This window comes from Macrobrachium rosenbergii, chromosome 19 (genome assembly GCF_040412425.1).
Source record: "Macrobrachium rosenbergii isolate ZJJX-2024 chromosome 19, ASM4041242v1, whole genome shotgun sequence".
In the NCBI taxonomy this organism is placed as follows: Eukaryota; Metazoa; Arthropoda; class Malacostraca; order Decapoda; family Palaemonidae; genus Macrobrachium; species Macrobrachium rosenbergii.
In genome coordinates, this window is record NC_089759.1 from 23,231,686 (window position 1) to 23,255,229 (window position 23,544).

Genomic DNA, 23,544 nt, shown 5'->3' on the forward strand with positions numbered 1-23,544 from the left:
TCACCTTCTTTAGTGCTGAATGGCTGTAGTTGCCCCAATGCTTGGCCTTTTAGCCTAAATTCCATGAATCCAGTCAAGTCCAATCCACATACAAGTAGTGTTAACGTACAGTTATTTATGAGTGCTGCACTTCACCAATGGTAATGTTCAATTCAACTATATTTAGAATAATTTCCTAAAGATAGTTAATGCTCCCTCTACTGCATTATTGATTATTTTTATATAGAACTTTTCGGTACATTTTGGTCTTATTAATATGCACTCTGTATTGTCTTTATTCTGCCAACCAACTGTTCGTGCCTTGCGTTAATGGTCTTCGTTTTTCACGCGTCTTCGGTATTGTCCATAACCGGGGGCGTATTGTTTGCAGAAAAAAATCTCTGCTTCTTTATATGACAGCCCAAAGACTTCCGCACCAAACTTTCGAGAAAATCTTTTGGGCCACATTCATAGTGTTTATTTTTTTTTTAACTTTTAAAAGCTTTAGAGCGGTGTTACCTATCTTTAACCCTTAGTTGTACAGATCATATACAGTACCATTAACTGTGTGCTGCTGTATCAAATGTTACACTAAGAACTGCTAGAACCCAGATGGTTCCTTCCGAAATCACGTAGCAGTTCGCTGCTTGAATGTTGGTACGTCACGGATGTTCGCTTGTATCATTGGCAGCCTTACAAATAGTTTTCCGTTTGCTAAAGAGGGATATTACCCGATACACTGTCGAGTTGCTAGATATATTGCCGCGATGCGTACCGGAAGTCATGAAGGTATATGTACCATAAAATTTTTACCACTTTCAAGTTTACAGCATGGCTTACCGATCCTCCAGTAACACTACTGTATAAAACGGTAAAGATATTCTACATCTTACTAACGCACTACCGTTTCAGTATGCTGTATTATGGCAAGAACTGGTCAGTGCAATTCTTCATCCTCGAAAGTTAGTTTTACAGGTTATTTTCAAGACATTCGACATAGTTGTACAAGTCTCTTATATACAAGTTCTCAGGTGACGGGGTCTACCAGTGGATATGCATGAATATCACAATGTTTCATACTTTACAGTACCAATTGTAAGTTTTTCACTCGTTCAGCAATATTCATTAGGCCTTTTATTTTGTCAAAGTCAATAGCGATTATCATTTGCAAAGTCATATTTCAGGAGTTTTTTCTTTGCCAATACAAGCAGATCATAAAAAAGCAACAAGTTGACTGCTGAGAGGCCCTCGATGAAATGCGAATTAGGTTTTAGGTTGTATCAACAAGGTGATTAAAAAGAAGCCATTTGGCAATAAAATAACATTTATTAGACCAACTGATCCTACAATTGCTTTGCATATATTTTCTGATACAGTAAAGGCATATTTTGGAAACCGAAGAAACACAACTAACTTTAAACAAGGAGGGATTTGAGCATCATTTGGCATGAAGTTGATTAACCCCCCAAATAAATAAGAAATAGCAATGAAGAAAATTTGAAACAATAACTGTTCAGAGTTACCCTGTTAAATAGAAGTACTACATCTAACTTTACAACAAAATTAATGCCAATCACAGCACTTGACATGCATGAAAACTGAAAAGGGCTGTTAAAAGTCAGTTGTGTTTTCTGGTTACACAATTAAATCTGAATTATCACATTCAAGGCAGAGCAAATTGAACCTTTTTAACACCCTTGCTTGCCATTCCTCTTTTTGGATTCCAGTAAATTTGTTCAAATTACACATCCATGGCTCCAAGCAACAACAAAATATATATAATAAAAAAGGCATCATTAAAAGCATTCACATCTCCCAGATTCAACATTATAGATAGCCCATCTGATCACAATATGGAAATATTAAGGGGAAAATTTGCCTGCATAATACAATAAAGCACCGAGACACTGACATTATACATAAGACATGAAATCACAAAAGGATAAAACTGATATGGTAAAGTGAGCATAAAAAAAGTATATAAAGGGGACTGATTAAGGGAAGCATTGGGTGACAAGATTACCGAATAATTAATAGGTACCAGTTCACAGCTGTCTGGCATTGACACTTCTCTCACACCAAAGACATTCTAAAAAAATAACCAAGTACTTTCATGAAGTTTCCTTAGCTTTTAGCTACCATTTCAAAAGCCAATTCAAGCAAAACATAACTGGTAAGACACCAATTTATAAGAACCCCACTAATTAGTAATTCACAGTAATCCACCTTTGATATTGTGATTACTGTACTTTCAAACTGAAATTTACACTTGGGATTATACAGAGATCGTATTGATTCACAAAGACTTTAGAATGCAAAGTCACAATACAATACTCATATTGAAATGTCTAAAACACTGACAACCAATGAATGATTAATAAACAAAATACTGTATTCACATTTAGCAGTGCAGTACAAAACAGTGTGTCCACCTAGTTTATATATATCAGATAAATCCAAACCTGCTTGAATTGAACTTACACACAAGATTCACTCTTTATATACAATAATCAGATGACCATGACAACTTTAAAACTAATACCTAACACTATCCTCTGGAGGTCTTGCCTAAAATGTGCAGTTGTTTGTTCAAACACCTCATCTTATAATAAGCCAGTAAAAATTTATCATAAAAGAAATTAACAATGCTAACAAAGCAAATATTTACACATCAATCAAATAATTGGGATCTTGTGAGAAACACTACAGCAAAGTATTAAGACACAGACAAGAAAAGCATTTTAAAAAGAAAACAGAAAAACAAAATTGTGAACAAATAATGAGCTTAAAGTAGAGGCATGTACATATTGCAACATTTGTCCCACCTCAGATTATTCTGTTAAAAATTAAATCCTTGTTTACTCGCTGCATAGCACAGGAGATAAATAATTAAGTAGAGCTGTGGCTTGACTCTAGGCCGTAAATAACAATTTATGGAACCTTGTTACTTGCATACATCAGCTGAACATTTTTAAAACTATAAAATTCACAAATACAGTACTTGTAAAGTCCACAATTTAAATGCAGTGCTTAGTCACAACTTCAGTTATCAATAATCACATATCAATTAACTTGGCTTCAACACCATCAGCTGGGCTACAATATCAGTTGCATAAGCTCGACACCATCAACTGGGCTAAATTACCATTTCGTGTACACAGAAAAATTTGGGGCAAGGTCTACAGCTTTAATGTAGCATACAAATTCCTGCTAAAAACCCTGAATCCAACAGTTGGTTAGTTATAGCATTCTGTGAACTTTCAGCTCCACTGAAGTACTGCAGTATAGCTAAGTTACCTCCTAGATATATTTTGATGTCATTTCAAAAGCACTTAGACTAAAGTCCGACCTTACAAAATCGTCATATTGCACAAGAGAATAATTATTTGATCGTACATCCATTTTCAGTCATTTGAAACTTATTACCAACTAAGTTATTTCTTCCCCTTGTATGGAAGACCATGCTCACCAAGATGCAGTAACCAGCGTAAAAAATATATATGGACAAGCATTTGCACTAGAGACAAGCCCACGGATAGCTAAATAGACATAAGGGGAAATTTCTCATACACTCTATGAGAAGGGAGAAAATCTGGATTGTCTGGGCAGAGGGTACTCATTTTAAAAACTACAAAAAGGATCGTTAGAGTCGTACCTTGGTGAATATATTCACATGTGGCACAACCCAAACGGCCCAGAAAGATCTGTGGCAATACCATAGTTTAATTCATAATACGACTGTTTTACAGTCACATCCTTACTAGCTAAGCATGAATAATGCTAAGGCTAATAAAAGGGTTGCATAACTGCATACTTTAAATGGGTTAACATCTTGCACAGAAAAAAAGTGCACTGGAAAATACAAGGTGCAGATACTGTGTAGGCTATAGCATAACACTGAATACACCTTCAGTGCCCTAAGGAAAGACAATAAATGACTTTGGACTAGGGTTTCCTGGCCACATCCTCCACAGCCACCACACTCATATGGAGTCAGACTTCTTTTTTTTTCTTTTCTGATTTTTAAATGGATGCTGATGCAGGAAATGCATATAAAAAAAAATATACATAAAATATATCAAAATCATGTACTATGTAATGCTTCAAGAGAGTAGCCAGTGTTGACCCCTTACGTTTGCCCTTAAATTAAGAAAGGGGATTCTCGCCATCCATATTTCAAAATGAAACTGGGCAGCTGAATTTAGCTCTAAAACAGGTTAGGTGCTCAACCTACAGCCAAAAGTGAAGGAACTCCACAGGGACTTTTCATCTTCTAAAAGTCCAAAGGAACCCTTAATAACAAGCTAAACAGCAAGAACCAAATAGGATCAAATACATGTACCATAACCAAAAAATTAAATAAAAAAAAATTAAAGCAGAAGCTGAATTCCACCACCTCAGCTGAGGATAAGCACCGACCCTGACCCACAAACATCACTGTAGCAAGACCTAAAACATTCAGTTGTTTTTCTTTTAAACCTAAGGGAACCACAGTGCTCTGCCAAATATTTGTTTGTAGTCATTAACAAAACTGTATTTTCAAGTTATGAGTGAAAAACTTGACTACATGCAGGCAGAGTTTTAGTGACAATTGAAAATAGCAGCACTGACAAGGCAGCACTAAGACTTAAAAGGTTTGTCTTTCATTGGACATAGCTCATCAACTGTCTCAGAATTTAGCTTCCAGGTTTTTTATCACAATAAAAACCCAATGCCAATCATCTAGCAGCAATCTAATGTTTTGAATGAAAGAAACAGTGACAATAGTCATCTAATAAGGAATTTGAGATGTCGAATCAAACAGGTATAATTTTTCTCAAGCAAAAAGAAAAAATAAGAAATTAAACAATGCCCCAGAGACGTACCTTGTTACCCATGGATTGCTTGTCAAAATAAACTACAGTACTCAAACATTAAAGTATTAATAATGACCATGAGCATGCCCATCAATTGATTGAGATTTTGTCAGAACAGCTTTTAGTCTTTTTCGGTGTCACCTTGAAGTCACTCCATCTGCGATTCTGACTTTAGTTCTAAATTTTGTCTTTTTTGTATCCAACTGCAACAACAATAACATTAATAATAGCAATAATAAAATAATATGACATTTAATGTATGTATGTTATCACTTTCAATCAACTAAAGAAAACACACACTTTAACTACATAATAAAATGGGGAAGTTATCGCATTCGTACTTTTGAGATCACGTGACTTAGGCGAAATGAATTAAAAAGATTTGTACAACATAGACCAGGCATCTTAATCTCCCCACACCTAATGATGCTGTGTATTACATATTGAAAAACATGTACATTTATATTTACTGTATACACATCCCAAATGATATAACAATCACTCCACCTGGCAGCCTTTGACACACTCAAAAATCAAGCAGCTGCAATATATCCACATCAGAAAAAAAAATTCAGGCAACTATGCACTCAAGTTCAGAGTTCTAAGGCACTTCAGTTACCAATATGTGGCACTTTAGATCATACAGTACATCACTTTCCTCACTTGACAACAGACATGGCTGTCACACAACAGTTTACTTTTGGAATCTTGATGTATGTACACTCACATCTCACTGACACTCGAAAGGCTGCTAGGAGTTTGGGACTTGTTGATGGTGGTAGGAATGGACTTCACTGTAGGCTGCGGCCCAAAGGAGCAATGGGACTAACGGAGGGTTCAATGACAAGGCGGGACTGGGCGTGCAGGTCGGGTTTTACTTGTAGATAGTGGGGATCATAAAAAGAAAAAAAAATGAAAATAAAATGAGTGACTAAATTCTTCTGACCCTGGTTGGTGCACAGCTGCAATTACTCTCCCGATGGAAGGCAATACCATGTGAAGCTGTTGCCTAAATTCTCAGGGCAGCTTCAATCTCATAACCAAATATCAGGCAGAGACATGGTCAGTGGAGGTCTAGTAATGGAAAAGGGGGGGATTCATCACAGTCTGACTGTACACATCTAATTACATGAGTTTCTTTGACCAACTGTGACCGTTACTCAGTCTGGCAATTCTCACGTGCAACCATTAATTGTGAACCACACCAGGATCTGTCTTTTCACTATAAGCTACACACAGTTTAATCTATCACAGCAACAAGTGCGGCCGCAATGGACTTCGCAATCCTTTGGCCAAATCTTTTAACACCCTTAGGTCTTTCTTTTTCCTTTTTACTTTCTTCTTGCCGATCCTCTGCAACAGAAAAAATTTAATACAAATTAATCAGCATGAACATATTAGTGACCCTCAAGCAAATGTAGTAATGAATGATAATCATGCACATATTTATTAGCGACAGTTATTAACACACAGTTGATATTTCTGGACTATAACAAGAAATGTATAACTAGTGAGGCAGTTCTTACCTGATCTATGAGTGGCAGCTTTGATGTAACCCTGATATTTCATAGAAACTTCAGAGGTGAACCTGCACCTATAGTCTGTCATCACAGTGGCAAGATCATCCTGTAAATCAAATAAAAAGGGTTTTTAGTTCCATCATCAATTCATAATTTACAGATAAGTAAAAGTTCCCTCAGATTTTGATGTATCATAGTATCAAGGCAATGACTGTGTATTCATAATAACTCACATAGGTAATAACTCTAGCCATGTTTCCGATGAACTTGCTCGGGTCAACTGATGGCATATGTGCCACCTGTCTGATCACAGTGTTGATGTCAGCCGCAGAATACCTGTAAATAAATGGAATCATTATCATAGTAACAATTTAAAAGAATATTTTGACCCATCTTGGGCAAGTATCAAAAATACGTTACTAATTTTAGGTGAAGTATACAACATGCTAGAATAATGGTTCAAAAATGGTTTGCCCTTAAAACTCTCTGTAACTTACCCCTCGCTCTTTGCAACAAGGCACTTGAATTGATCATCATTAATATTGTGCGTCAAGTTTTGCAGGAACATCCTCAGTAGTTCCTCTCGAGCTTTTTCTCCTGGGAGTTTTACGTGAATGTTGTAAGTGAAGATTCGCCTGAGATCTTCCTCAAGGAGCCATGGCTGATTTGTTGTACCCAATACCATAAGACCATCATTAAAAGCCACTGGATCAATACGTGGTGGATATGGAGGGTTGAGTGTCGTCAGGCCTATGGGAAAAGTAAATTGGTAAATAAATGAAACGTACAAATTAATGAACTGTATAAGGCTAGATACTTTTGAAACTGTCAGCATTGAACAAAAACTTTATCATAAAAAAAAAGATTAAAACCGAGATGTAATATCTTACCTCTAATTTGAGCCAGCAGTTCTGCTTTCGCCCTCAACACAGTCTCACTAGATCTGTCGTAGCACAATGCATCTATTTCATCAAATAGAATTACAGCTGGACTATGCATTCTTGCATGATCAAACAGATATCGAACTATCTTTGGGGCTTCTAGAGGCACTTGTGATGCTAAATATGCAGTGGATATTCCTATCAAAATAGCATCACTTGACTCCTTGGCCAATGCTCTTGCAAGGCAGGTCTTCCCAGAACCTGATGGACCAAAAAGAAGAACACCTTTGCATATACCTTGTGTGCCTTCAAAAACTTCTGGAAAAGCATCACCCATGAATAAATCTTTCAAGGCATCTTTTGCAGTGTCTAAGCCAACCATTGACTGCCATCCAAAAGTAGGTTTCTCAATGACAATTGGGAGAGCACCAACAGCATACTGAGTTTGGAGTGCTACTTTGGGTTGGTTTTCGTGAATATCATTGTCTAGATCCGATAGATTAGCAGTTACATTATGAGCATCAGAGTGATTATCTGTGTCTGAATCACGCATTGACTCAGTGGCACTCGCTAGGTCGGTGATAGAAGCACAACTTGCTGATTCTAACACAGGTGCAGAATCACTGCCGGTGGGACTTAATCGACCTAGCTTTCCCTCGGGAACAGGGGATGGAGTTTTCTTTCGAACACTTTCAGTATCTGACTTCCCATCTCCAGCTTCTGAACTTGGTACGGATTCAGACCCTACACTGGACTTGTCATCCTCAAGTTCATCTGAAGGTGTTACTCTGCATTGTGGAGTAACTTCAATATTTTTATCCTTGCCCTCTTCTTCACTCGATTTTTTATTCTCTGTAGGACTATTGCTTGCTTTTGGCGTATCTGTTTTGCTGGAGTCTTTTTCTGGCTGGGTGATATGAGTCTTTTCCAGGGCTACTGCAGCTGCAGTAACAGCTGATTCAGCAGGATGATCCTGATTAGGTAAAGATTTTGCTGGGGAGTTTGTGGAGTCCTCATCAACAAGTGTTACACTTGAGGCATCAGATGTGTCTAATTTGGGTAAAGGCTTGCTGTCACTGGAAGATAAAAGATTACCAACAACAGGTGCCAAAATACTAGCACCCGCTACTACACCTGCAGCAGCCATAGTCACACCTGCAAGAGGATCAACACTTTGCACAGAACCACCACTCATACTAGGTGCCATGCTTGTGTGGTGTATAGAAGACGAGGATGGAGCTAAAACATGAGGTCTTGGCCCATGCGAGGAAGATGGTCCCATCACATCAGATGGATATGGACATACGAACCCAACAGGTGGTCCATGACCTGTGATGGGGCCATGTGAAGGAGGTTGCTGGCCATGTCCTGTCAATGCCGGATGACCAGGATGCGATCCTGGAACTAGGTGTGAAGCTGAAGGATGGCCCGAAGACAGAAGCCCTGATGCGACCATTCCACCAACCGCGCCCAAAGCAATACCACCTGCAGCTGCTGCTACGGGACTGATACCCTGCCTGTCATCTAAATCATCCTCCTCATCGTCTTCCTCCTCTTCATCAGATAAAACTTCATCGTCGTCGTCGTCGTCATAGTCGTGAAGGGATGCTCCGTTTCCAGCACCTCCATACCCTTCCATCAGAGCGTTCATGCCACCAGCAAATGCCCCTGCGAGGGCACCTGCCATGTCGGAATTCATCGAAGGCAGGAACGATGGCATATTTGATAAAAAATTGCCTGCTCCACCTTCCACTGAGCTCCCCATGCCAGGCATGCCAGGACTAACTGCACCACCCATACCCCCTCCCATATCAGGCACAGCACCAGGGTTCATGTTGAGAAGTCCTTGCAAAATACTCATGCTCATAGTCTGCATAGTAGGCAAGGACACACCGCCTAAGTCACCTCCACCAAGCTCGCCCCCACCAACACCACCATCACCAGCTCCATAAGGATTAGCCATGGTATGAATGCTGTGCTCATTGCCAGCATAATCATAATCATCGTCTTCATCATCGTCATCTTCATCGTAATCATCGTCGTCGTCGTCGTCATCTAGGTCATCATAAGCGCCTTGCGGAAGGTTTTGCTGCATGTTGGCCAGCAAAGCCTCGAAGAGTTCCATGTCCATGTTCGGTGCATCCTGCAAAGAGAGAGATCACCACATTAATCCGTGCTCTCTACCCCAAACAACAGAAAACAAATGCAGTAGCCTATGTATAATTTCGTGCTTATACGAGTAAAGTTGGTATTACTGTACAACCAAATCTCGTATCTGAAGACAAATTCCAGATGTCTAATTATCTCCAGATATGCAGATATCATTTCTGAACTAATTGCACGCGTCTAATTTTCTCCATAGACAGATTTCTAAAATATAATTATTTATGTTTTCAAATATAAAAACCAATACTATATAAAACAACGATTTTGTATATACATCATCACATCTGAATAAAGCACAAACTATCCTTTATAATGAACACTCGTAAATTTTATAATAAAAAACACGACTACTGTATTTATCGCAAAACGATAAACTGAATAAATTATTTAAAAACGTTAATGACAAAAGGTTATTTAGTGTTTTGGAAGGGTTGAGTGTGGGGAGGGGGGGAGAGGATATCCTTCCTTCACAGCCAGTGACCTTTAATTCTGCCCACAAAATCAATACACATCCTGCCCATTTGTCCGTCAATATGAACGTCACAACAAAGGTTGGTCTGTGACTCCAATATAGCTACGGGTTTTATTACCACATACATGTTTCTTGGGTATGAATATGCATGCAGCAAAAAAAAAAAAAAACGGTTAAACCTCAAGTGACTCCTACGTAATATGGCCCAAATGTACCTGTAATGAAGTTATGGCACTGCAAATAGACACAAGAAAGAAAGAAAGCAGTCGCTAATGCAGAGGGACGAAAGTAAAAAGAAAAAAAGTGTGCTGGGAGACTAGGCACTTTGACGAAGTGCACAGAACTTTCGGCCTTTCTTATTTGTCACCAACCTGAACGGCGCACAACCCTTTAGCTCTAGAATTGATGTAGAGTTTGAGGATACAGAATCTGCATAAAATCAAGACATCAAGCTAAATAATCTGCAAGATGTCAATTTAACTTGACTTCACAAGAGCATCAGCTAGTTCATATCTCATAATCCACGAGATGAAAAAAAATAATCTCATGTTCAATGACCCCAAGTATCAGATGCTGAGGCTCTAGGTGTTTGTTGAGAGCGTACCGAAGTCCGTGGGCAGCGTCAGTACTAAAACGATACGATGTAATACGTTTGTCCGACGATGCTCATGGTTCTAACTCTTAAAACGAAGACAAATGTTATGTTCACTGCGAGTTTAAGAAGAGCCAACCTTTTTCTTAAGACGTAAACTCGTCGGAGGACTGGTCTCATTTAACAGCTCAGAGTTCCATGCGTTTTCGTTGATTATTCGGATACTGCTCACCAGCATAATTGGCCGAGTGATGGCGCAGCTGCTGAAACAAAATGGGAAGTAAACCATCCATTCTGACATCGAGAAGTGAGCGAGAGGGGGTTGGGGGTTAAGGGTGGGTTGGCGAACTAATGGTGATAGTAAGTTGCCAAAAATTACTTTTTTCTTATTTATCAACACCAAAGGTCTGTTTTCAGTGCTGGTGACCCGTTCGTTATTCAAGATAGAACGCAGAAATAATACTTGTTAGGAACAGTATATCTGGTTTAAGGAACATCACGGTTACCACCATATCGCAAATCTTGCAGTTCCTATCACTGAAAACATTAATTTATCCCAATTAAAGTTGTTTGAAAGGCCAGTGGACCACTAGGTAACGATCAAGTTACAATAATTTCACAACATTCGCAACTTTGCAACTTTAAGCTCGAAAATCTCATTTCTTCAGCATTAGTTTACACGCTATCAACATATCACTTATCGGCAACTTTTCACAAGGGAATATCTCTCTCATCAATTGAGCTGAGAGATTTTGATAGATAGACTGAATAATTCATGCAATTTCAGTGGGTCGCAAACGTTTCTCAGTCCAGCCCGTGTAATGAGAAGCAAAAATACCCAGCCACTCTCATAACATCTGCAAGCTCAAAGGTTTGGTGAAAAATATAAATCGGGTGACTTCTTCGCTATGGGGTATGTACAAACTTTGTTCAATCGTCTATGCAACTAAGTGGGCATTTAACGAAGTTTGTTCATTTCGGATTCTTTGTTAAAGAAATTATGGTTTAGCTACAAGAGATGTCTAGTACACTACTCTCCCCTGCAGGCAAGTCTGTGGGGGGATGAGTGAGAACGGAGGGAGGGTGGATCCACCTTGCATTCCACCTGATTGCACTCCCAGCGCTCTCTCTTTCTCTCTTTTTCTCTCTCTATCTCTTTCCAAAGTACTTTTACTCTAGTCGCTGTCGGCTTTACGATAAATTCAGTTTCTTCAAGTTGTCTGCAACAAAACATTTCCATAAGAATAAAAAAAAAGACATGAGCCCGTGCTCCCTTAAAGGGGGTGCGGGAGAATGTAGGATGTGGGAGTGCGGATGGGGGGATAAAGTGGGGGTAGGAGGTAGTAAAGGGTCGGTAAGGCCACCCACAACCTCGCCTCATTCTCGACAGATATCAGATATAACCATTTAAACAATTCCTTCGTATAAATGATGAATTATCGGCCAAACGGACGGAAAGATGTGATCACATTTATCGTTAACGCATACATCTAACACTAACGAGAGCCAAACAAAGAGCGAAACGGAGATGTTATAACATTAGAATACATCAGTTAGTCACCGCAGTAAACAGGTACGCCGCTTCCACCCCGACGAGTCACAGTTCCATCAGTATGCCAGTTATTACAATCTACGCACGAAACGTTATCTTTCTCTACAACAGTATCCTTACTCCTACGTACGTACATGGATATTTTCGACTTCCCAAAATGTTTTTTCTCCGCTTAAGGGAAACCACTTTGATGATGACAAAGGATACACATAATTAAGCATTGGCATTTAGTGGTACCTGACCAGCCCGTAGGGATATTTCTATCCGACTCTCCACCCTCACACGTACATACATACACCTTGCCGTTCGCCTCTTTGTGCTACAACATTTTCATCTCGACCAACTATGTACCTACTTCATTTATCTGCTCTCCTTAACATTTGGATCTAGAATACGTTATTAAAATCGTAAAAAAAAACTTTTCAATTAGTTCGTATGGCAACGAACTATTGGAAACATTGTCCGCGCATCGCCAGAAGATCGCTACTTGACTACAGATAAGTACATTGAGATCACTCAAATTAATTTAATCATGTATCGTAAAACTGGCTGAACAATATGTGGGCGACCGGGGACGCTGCTAGCTCTACCATTTGCGGGTTGCTATCGCATCCGGTGCTAACACCAGCCCCTAAAAGTGAAAACCCGGGGTGAGCTTCACAGAATAGCTCTATAGCACATCCTCACAGAGCGATCCTATTAGCAACAGACGGTTTCGATTATATTCAGCAACTTCATTTTCATTACTGTACTTACACTATGTTATGGTACGCGTTTATAAGACAGAAGTTTCCACTCTTACATTGAATATAATCACTTGACCATAAAGATTACAAGTTTTCTCAAACGAATGCTATTGGTGCCTTATGCTAGTCAAGAAAAGTGAAGTTAAATTACTTCCCCCACGCAACTGCAGAACTTGATGAATCGACCAGCACCCGTAGTCAAAAGACGCCAACCGAAATAAGCTAGCGTTAAAAGTTCAGCGTTTATTTAGCAGATGTAATATAACACTGACTTTTTTCATGATACATGAGAAATTTGGAACCACGAAACTGAGCAAGATCGTAGTGACAAAAGCACATGAACGTTTGCGAGCGCCAGTGCCATGCTCTGTCTCCCGTTTCCGCACTATAGCATCAACAGCATAACTTGCATATGAGAAGCAAGTCTGCTGATAGAGCAGAACTGTGTTCAGCAAAATAGTAACTTACAATACATCGTCAATTTTAGAGTGAAGGAAGTCATATTCATATGCATGTTTTGCTCGTGGGGGAAGGTGGGGGGTGTTCAGCTTTCCAGTTTTTTAAGACTTTATGGATAAGGTTGCCAGCCCGCTCTCCTCTCTCGATCCTTGCAGATACTGGGTGAACTGGTGGGAGGGAAGCCTGGAGCGAACTACGAACATAACGGATGTGATAGCTGTACCACTGGGGTCTGTAATATAATAATTTATATATATATATATATATATATATATATATATATATATATATATATATATGTGTGTGTGTGTGTGTGTGTGTGTGTGTGTTTGGGTGGTGAGGGGGGGGTGAGGTGTTTGGTTCTAGTCTGCTGCCCACCAGTCGACCCCCAATAAATGGGTATCGGCGTCAGATGGGGGTCAAAAAAAAAAAAAAGCCGTCATTGATATTCAAGATTCACCTCACAAACCTACAAACTTTGTTTAGGATTGAACAGATTCCCCTTTCCATAAAACCCAACCTATTTCGGCTAGATTCTCTTAACGCTCAACCGGTATATCAAATGAATCTACAAAACAGATAACTCCTCCCCACGCGCTTCAGCACTGATGACATCTCTCTCTCTCTTTCTCTCTCTCTCTCTCTCTCTAAACTGGAAGTCTGATGGAATCCGCCTTCCATAGCACACGGGGAGACCAAGGAAGAGCTCACTCAAGGCCTTGGAAGGTATGACGTGCGCAGGCGCAACGCCTTCACTTTCCACTCCACCAGCCATATGTTAACACGTTGGATCGACCATGAATTTTCAAAAACTGACTCATTAACCTCTTGTATTTGATCCCTAAAAGGATCCAACTGATATTTGGCTCTCCTCGTCTGCTGCTCAATACGATGATTAAACATGCTGCTCATTACTAACAGCGCAAAATTACATCTTGCTCCTCCTAACAGAATTCTCGTGTGCATGAAATAATGACATGATCTTTCTTTTTGAGATGGATGTCATGAGTGATACGGGGCAGACGAGATCTTTTTTTTTATTTTCTTAAATAGGATGAATTATTAATAATGAGCCTTGCAGATCCTGTCTACCGCTCAAAATGCCAAAAAAGCTTGGAACATTCATCAGCGTCGTTGACTCATCAGTAAAATTATTTCTATTATTCTTTTCTTTTTTGCTTACACTATTGCTTGCCATTCTTGAAATCATGAACACATGCGGAGACAAAGCTCCGATTGACTGAAAATTGTAAAATAAATTATTGCTCTACACTAAGCATTTAATTAACTGAACGCAGTATATTAAATATCTCGCTGCCAAATTTGGAGCACTGGCCACTTCTAGTCGAACCAAAAGGCACAGAACATTGCGTAAGACAATCTGAAAGAGAAATAGAGATCGTACCATTTAATCTGCGCTTAATATACCCCGAGGAAAACCATAAAGATATAGCCTGGGATGGAAGCCAGGATAAACATTGACGGTAGGACAGAACATAATACGTACACAATGGATAGTAGGCAGAAAGGAATAATGGACTGATAATCGAGACGGGCAAGTATGAGTGGCTCCGATCGGGAAGAGTGACTGTAGCCCTTGAATTAATCAGTCCCATTGCCACTGTTCTTCATCTGTTCTTCATACAAGCGAGCGTCTTTTCCCGGGACAAACACGACAGCGTCCAACAAGGTTTCATCAGTAGTAAGATCCATTTCTTTATGACTTGGCGCCCGTAGGGAGGTAGTGCCATCAGTGCACCTCATGCGGTGCACTATAGGCACCACTTACGGCTCTTGGAAGCGTGCCTTCGGCCCCTAGCTGCAGCCCCTTTCATTCCTTTTACTGTACCTCCTTTCATACTGTCTTTCTTCCATCTTATTTTCCAACCTCTCCTAACAATAATTGATGAATAGTGCAACAGCGAGGTTTTCCTCCTGTCACACCTTTCAAACTTTTTACTGTGGATTTCCGTTTCAGCGCTGAATGACCTCAGGTGTCCCAGTGCTTGGCCTTCGGCCTAAATTCTACCTTCCATTCAGTATATAACATCTTGACGCATAATGCCACCTACATGAGTAAAACTACAAGGCACTGACATAATTAACTGAACATGGGTTAAGGCCGAGCTCATCCTGTCCGGAGTGGGTGGAGTAACCTGCTCCTAATATGTCATGTTGTGACAACTACGGAGTTATGAGCAACTCCTCATTTCCCATTTTCAGTTTCTGTTAGCACTGAGCAAAGCCTTTTTGATCAGATCAACCAATTACGAGCTGCTATACACGACGCGAGTTTTATGAATCAAATATGAAAGCAACGCCGACAGGCTCACTAAAATTAATACCTTTGAATACGAAGACGAATGTTTTCCTCGCAAACTGGCCCCTATGAACTGAACTGAATATAAAATTTAGGCCAAAGGCCAAGCACTGGGACCTATGGGGTCATTCAGCGCTGAAACGGAAATTCACAGTGAAGGGTTTGAAAGGTGTAACAGAAGGAAAACCTCGCAGTTGCACTATGATCAATTGTCGGGGAGAGGATGGAAAGTAAGATGGAAGAAAGAGAATATGAAAGGAGGTACAGTAAAAGGAACGGAAGGGATTGGAGCTAGTGGCCGAAGGTACGCTGCAAAGAACTTGAAGTGATGCCTACAGTGCACTGACGGCACTAGCCCCCTACGTGGGCCTCTTTTACGGCTCTTAGAATAAATACGTTTCTATAAGCACAGCTTTTCTTGAAGACTAATGGATACAAATAAGACTGTATTGCTGCTGAGAGAGAAATTCCGGCAAACTGCGGGACAAAGCGCTTGCCTAACCCATTGCTCGATGGTAAGAGGATATTCCAGGAAAACCACGATCGACGATTTGTCCAACACAGAAAAGTCGAAATCCACAACAGGGAAAGTTTTCCCAATTTCAGGGAGAAACTTCAGGGGAAAAAATGACCAGGGAATCCCACAATTGGAAGCTTGGGGATCTTGGTTCTGATCATCGCAATTTAAATACTGCGTTCTAGTTATATTTATTAGAAATTCATATTAACATACACGCTCATAAATGCATGTTGAATGTCCTGATGACCTAACACGTGGCAACCGTGTGTTCCCATACATTAACTTAATCGGACACAATTATCGGTTATCACTCGTATTTCGTGTCAAACCTCAGGACACACAGATACAAGCTTCAAACCTAAGCCGTACCATTTTCGTTCCAAAGGAAGGGGAAAGGTACATATACAATGGGGAGGAAGGGGGGGGGGGCGGTTACAGATGTAAGATACAGTCGATTTTCGGGATGTGAAGTTGTTACCAAACAACGGGAGAAAAGGAAATGAGCTTCTCACCAAAGTAAACAGGTGGGCGAGCAAAACACAATAGTACCACCGTATGAAGAACTGGAGAAAAGATCGTTGCACCTCTGAAGAAAAGGTCAATCAATTAATACCTATGAAAACCTTTTTCTTGGGTTTTCATTGCAAATTTGTGTTCCACAAATTCCCAGCGGAACAGTAATTTGGGCCATACTGTATGCAAATCGTTTTATCCGATTACGTCTGTTGATTACTGAAGGGATCATCATCTACACGCATCTCTTTGCTAATTGGTACGAAAACGCAACGCTTCACAAAGGATACTGTTTCTTCCAGATAGAAAGAGGTACTTTTGGCAGTAAAGGTTAAACTATAACCTTGGAACCTCTTGCCTCACACACACACACACACACGCACACATCCTTGATGTCCGCGCGGAAGCCATGAATAAAGAAAAAAATAGAAGTATCCAAGGTAAGGCGGGTACGTCCGCACCCTTGCAGACGAGGTGTTTATTTCTTTTTAAGGGAAATGGTAAAAGGACCGCTGGCACCAGTTCCGTTTAAATGGCACTCAGAGGAGACCTGAGGTTAAGGGCGCAGGATGGACGATCAGTTATCTTGCAAAACATCTTCCATACAATTAGGCTTACGACCGCATGTGTCGCCTTACTCAACTACTGCGTATCAATTTGGAAGACCCAAAACACGTTTTCCTCAGCCAAGCACACCTGCCAGTTAAGATATGGCTGTCACGTGTTGGGTATTACCACTATATCAGACCGTCAGCCGTTGATCCTTAATCAGCAAAAACTGTTATCAATAAGAGACTGGAGACGCCAACATGCAAATATCTTGGCAGAAGATGTGTACCTTGTCTTACGAGAACTGACGCTGCTCGGCCCCAAGTCCACCGATACTGTGCTTCCATATGTAAGTGGTACGCCATCTTCCGTCCCGCCTTGGCGATGCGCTACATCAGTTAACAATGGAGGTTAGTGGTCCCGCGCTAACGTTATTGTACAGCGTTAATTTGTTTGCCTTCTCTATCGCAGCCAGACCTGAGAGACTGAGAGACTGAATCTTCCGACCGTACGTTTGCATAAAGCATCGACGAAGCACGCGGTAAGATAGATTTGACATTCTTCACTGTTGTAATTAAGGAACTAATCCTACCACTCAAAATAAACGCCTTATTCAAATTTACTGAAATTCAGTCTTAATGCTGATACTTTTGGCAACCTTTGTCGATCGACTATCAATAATTATACAGGTTTTACGCAGAAATGAAGACAAGTAAAACTAAATAATCGGTAGTTGCAAAAACTACGCCAACCACTTCATCTCCCTCCCTACTTCAAAATCAACCTGGAGGTATAAAAGATAAAGAATGGCGAATGGTTAAAGGGAATCGATGTCACGCCCGCTTGGGGAAGGTCTACCTGGACTGTCAAGTAACTGGTCATCGTGCCAGGATAGGCCTAACAGTGCAAAGAGTTAACATTTTGTTTAATTTCTGAATCATAACGACCTTTCAGCGGCCTCCATTATGACCAAATGATATAGATTGAATTCGAATAAGTGAAATGTTTTCGTCGATTATCCGAAAACGTCTGGGGGAAAAAAAACAGGATGAATAATGGCGGCCTGGTCATACCCCCGTAAGACAGTGAATGCCGCGAGGCCGCTAATTGTTGGAATCTCAGCTCTACCAATGCTACAAAAATAAGAGGAAATTCTACTTGCATCTTTACATTACAATGTTATGGCCATTTTAATAATGTGGCCATAACATTTACAAGACAACATACTCGAAAGCGATCTTCCAAGAAAGGTTAGTTCCATCGCAAAGATAAAAACAGAGGGAAAGGAATAAAATGTGACGGGATGCGACCATCACCGTCGTCGTCTCTCGCTCCAAGAACGAATAGAGATCACACAACGTTTGCCCGGGTTAGATTAGCCACGACCAGACCATGTTCTGTGTACGCTTTATGTTGTAACTGGATCAAGGTTGTATCATTGGATAGCCAAAGACATGTTGTGTTACCATTGCCTTGGGAAGATGCGAAAGGGAAAACCCGCCTGCACGCCTGGTAGCGATTCTCACCGCTAACCTCCAACGTTTCCCGTGAAGAACAGAGAAACTATAACCTCATAAAACCAACCTCCAGCAACATACGCAAGCGGTTTTGTGTCACCATTCCTTGGCCCAACGAACAAACCCCAGATCTTGCAATATCACCCCCGCACCACAACCTCTTCTACTTCGCATACCCCTACCCCTACCCCTTTCAACGTCCCCAACACTGATCACGCATGTCCACTTCCTTGAAGCTCTCCTTTACAGACACTGAGCTCTAAATATCAATCAGGGTACGAGTAGTTGGTGGTTTGTCTTTCTCCCGGGACCTTCCATGAAATGTTTTCCTGAGACTGAGATATGACAAAACCAGAAAAGAAGACCAAAACCTTGGCGGGTTTACCATGATTTTTGGAACAAAGAAGTGTTCCCAGCGTACCCACCCTTCTTCATGAGATCATCTCGTGTACCAAGAACCCAGTGGGGCTGGGCAATTCCCATGTTTCCAAATGGCCATCTTAAACGACTCAAACTTTACGTACAAACCCATACTTTCACAAGAGCCTTATACATAAGGTGATATGAAATATACATCAGGTGAATGAAATATCATAAGGAACCTTGTCAAGTGCGGGTGGTTACTAATTTCGCGAGCTTTGTTACCACATTAATGTTACACACAGCCTTGGGTTTTAATTGGATTTTTATATGCATTAATTTCTCCTTAATTTTCTGTACTGCCTCCATAAAACATCCATAAATTAGGTCTCAGGTAATACAGACGTTCTTCCTGAAAATCTGATAATCGTGAGTTTTTTAACGCCAAGGTGATACATAAAGTAAATTAAAAATGCAGATGAAACTCGGTAATAGAATTAGGATATAAGGAACAGCAAATGTCGTTTTTAAGGATACAAAACTAGAAGCTACGTCTAATATTGAAAAAATACAGGATAAAAGTAATCAATAAAGCGGCCGTTGTTAAAAAAGCCAATTCAATTTACCGACTACTGACAGACCTGCTGCGATACTAATAAGCAGCTACTGCACATCGAGTGGGACCAATACGAACATATTATTAGCGAGCAGACAGAACAAATACGACCTCGCATGTTCCGAGAACAGGGTGTGCAAGTGTTTGTCTGCAGGTGTCCATACACCTGTCTGAGCAAACAATTAAGATGGTGTGTATGAGTGTTCCCCGCTGATAATACAAGCACGGAAAGAAACCAAGCGTTTAGACGTGACTCATTCGTTTCGTTTATGGCATTATATAACCAAATCAGGGATTATCGAAAATTGCAAAACATTTAACCTATATCGAACTGTTTTCCTGAGCAATTGAACTTTACTGATATCTGACAAATATCTGCTAACAAAATGGTTATACAGTCCATCCACTTACAATAACATTTACGTTTCAGATATCAACGATACAAACAAAACTGCCAAATTTGGCGTTCTTGTGTCAACCATCGTATCTTCATTTTAAAACACGAAACATTCATATCTTGAATCTCGCACAATATTATACATCAACAATGCGTACCACTTCCAGGAAAAGTTTCAAGACGACTATGGTACATTTGTAATCCAACCTTCATATCTTTTCCCATGCCACTGCTTTACATTTTTAACGTCAGTAACTTTAGGTTTTCGTTAAAAAAACTCCCTAGGTGCGAGGACCTTCATTCGAAATCAAAGTTAAGATAGAATTTCCAGGATACTCCCGTGAACAAATTAAGGTTCCTAATAATTAGGCCTTATAAATAATAATACCGTTAAAATATATGTAATGTAGGTTAACACTTTTCCACCGAAAAACGGGATGAAATCCAAGACAAAACTCTACGAGAATGCATTGTAAACAAGAACAGCTTTAACGAAACTAGGGTCTGTAATAAGATGCATAAAGACAATCCGTAATCTGATAAAAACAAAATGCGTAACACAATACTTATTTGGATATAGCATAAAATATCAGTATTCAACAATAAAAATGACACAAATTAAACAATAATGCAATATCTAATCAATATTAACACTTGAAAATGCAGAAACACAAGCTACAATGTATAAATGTATAAGAAAAAAAATTCTGGGAGACAAAATGGGAAGCTGGCAACAGAAGGAAGTCTGGTGAAATTGCGCACGAGATAGAGCTGAAACAAAAGAGCTACGAAGGGATGCGGGGCCAAATGGCGGTGTAATTCAAGCAAGCATGCGAATCCAGACCCGATATTAAAATTGCCTTACATAACATATAAGGATTATGGATAAATTATCAAGCTGTCCTTACAAACCATTCAAGTAAATACTTTTAAAAATTGCGTAAGCAAAAATCAAGATGGCGATGGAATCTCTTAGAACTAAATATAGCGTAAAGAACGCGTAGAGTTTATGGTGCGTAAATTGCACACTTCTTTCTTATTTGATTAGTAGTCTTCTCCATACAATATATTGAGCTACATTACTAGGATACATTATATTCCAATTACCACAAATTTATGATGGATATTCCTTCTAAAATTTATTGAAATAAAAATTAAATTCTAATTTAAAAATTCAATTATCACAAGGGAATCTGGCTTCTGGTAAATTTATTCATCGTGCGAACCAAGTTTTTTTTCATAAAAAGCTTTGGCTTTAACAAAACCTAGAAATACTGATTTTGCCAAATAAAATCTTGGGAGTCTCTCATTTAGCGTAAAGCAACAGGTGGTTCTCGGGCACACTACTCTACTCAAGACCTAAGCGGTCTCCAAAACAAAGCGTCAAGCTGGCCTACGCAGTGTAAGCCATTGGTTTCTGCTGGCTTTCGGACTATCAGTCTTAGAACGTTAATTTTTCTAATCGGTGTAAACTAAGTTATTTACTAAATGATAAATGTTCTGATCAACCTATATTGTGTGGAAAAGCTTTTATACATTTGAGAATTCTATATTTCCCTGTCTATAGGCTACTGTTGCAATTCAATACATTTGGTTTTCCTTGTATAACTAAGCTGACCCACTTTTGAAAGAACACTTAACGTAAACTTCCACTACGTACCAAAACAAAGTACTTAGTATATAATATCTTACCATGAGTGCGAGTGTTTCCCTTGGCAGGGCCTGCTGAAGGGTTAACAATATCCGATATCCGAGGGGCCTTTAGGACCGTATCCTGTAGGCAGAAATATTCACCATCCAGCCATCGATATCCTAACACGGGAGGCCACCGTCTTCCAAAACAAGCTCAAGACACTTTCTTTCTCTCTCTCTCTCTCTCACTGGCCCTCTTGCCCTTTACCCGAGGTCTTCCAGATAGTGCAGGGCAACTTCTTAGCCTACTTAACGTCTAAGGCCAGTAAAATGATATTCAAGTCACTTCCCGTTTTGATTCACTGATGGAATTCTGAATTATTTTTAAGCCGATTTAAAAACACTTAAAACACCAATAAATTCCCATTAATTTGACAAAATTTCCGATGTAAGAACTATTCACTTTCCTAGTTGGGTTTTAATTCTTAAAACTAAACCACGATGTTAAATTTGATTGCCTTTTCACTCCATCCATCAAATGTTTCACCATCCGTATGGATATCGGTTTTGAGTTATCCAAACACCAAAAAGGAAATTTGGTAATCAGCTCACGGCCTTCCGTGCAGCACGTCCCACCACTCCGCCTCTTCCGACCCAACTAACTCTGAAGCAGAGAAGTGTTTGTGAGTGAGTCCGACTCACTTCAATAGATATGACAACTTCTGCGCGACTTGTATGCGCACAGCCGCCGTAGAAATTTACCCAGACAGTCTCTCATGACGTCACGGCTCCCTTACCATGGTAGGCAAAACATGGTAGGAATGGTCACGCTACCTTTTGTTTCTCTTGTTCTGTCAAGTTTTGGGAGTTGGGGCCTTTGAAATGCCATTCATAAACTGAAAGTGAAGTAAAAGAGACTTTACACAACAAATTATTGCTTCTGTCAAAGTACGTCTAAGTTATTTAACCAATTAGAATTGTTCATAACATTGCTTATGTATTCGGAAAAATGACTTCAAAATCATCCATTTCTGATGTTATGATCGTCCATTGTTGTTGTTTTTGTTAATGTACTGGTGATAGTCCCGCGATGGGGGATTTTGAGCAGCTCTTGGGAGGAGTAGAAGGAGGAGGAGGGGTAATCAGAGACATGGGGGTGGAAAGGGGGGTTGGAAGATGTTAGCAGCAGCGCTCGCTCACGCTTCCTCAACACACTTCCATTTACCCATCTCACTCATCATGTCAATTAACTATTACTCCATTGATGTGCTTCGGAAGCCCCTAGGACCAACGCATTATTTATTATTGGCTTTGATTGATGGCTGTTTTAAATAGAAGAACCTACGGCTGAGTGGTGCACGAAAGCCAAGGAGGATTATGTATTGAATTCTTAATTTTGTATAATACACACACACACACATCTATCTATCTATCTATCTATCTAATATATATATATATATATATATATATATATATATATATATACATATACACACACACACACATTCGCGTGGAATGTGAGAGAGAGAGAGAGAGAGAGAGAGAGAGAATGGTAAACTCAGCAAGCAAGTCACTCGTTCGTGGGAGATAGTTGTCAGAAGTCACTTGCAATGCAATTTCTCACCAAACTTTCCGACCGCAGCAGGCTCGCCTGACGGTCAACTTACTCCTTGCCTCGGGAAATTCAAGAATGAAGTGTGTATGTGAGTGTGTACGTGTGTATGCCCACCGCAGGCTGTCTACTTGTCTGCCTCCTGAATAGTAATCCTCTCTCTCTCTCTCTCTCTCTCTCTCTCTCTCTCTCTCTCTCTCTCTCTCTCTCTCTCTCTCTCTCTGTTTGTCTCCTCTATCAGCGATCAGAACAATCTCTTTATTGGAAAACGTATATTCAATGCTT

At 40.0% G+C, this 23,544-nt stretch overlaps 1 protein-coding gene across 1 annotated transcript; it reads right to left on the reverse strand.

Moving 5' to 3' along the window:
• Positions 1-1,285: 1,285 nt before the first annotated feature.
• LOC136848740 (uncharacterized) lies at positions 1,286-22,364 on the reverse strand. Its single transcript, XM_067121290.1, has 6 exons — positions 21,708-22,364; positions 7,246-9,379; positions 6,853-7,105; positions 6,589-6,691; positions 6,362-6,461; positions 1,286-6,188 (listed from the first exon to the last, which is right to left on the reverse strand). The coding sequence occupies exons 1-6, from the start codon at positions 21,708-21,710 to the stop codon at positions 6,076-6,078; spliced, it is 2,706 nt and encodes a 901-aa protein (XP_066977391.1). The 5' UTR covers positions 21,711-22,364; the 3' UTR covers positions 1,286-6,075.
• Between the last annotated feature and the right edge of the window lie 1,180 nt (positions 22,365-23,544).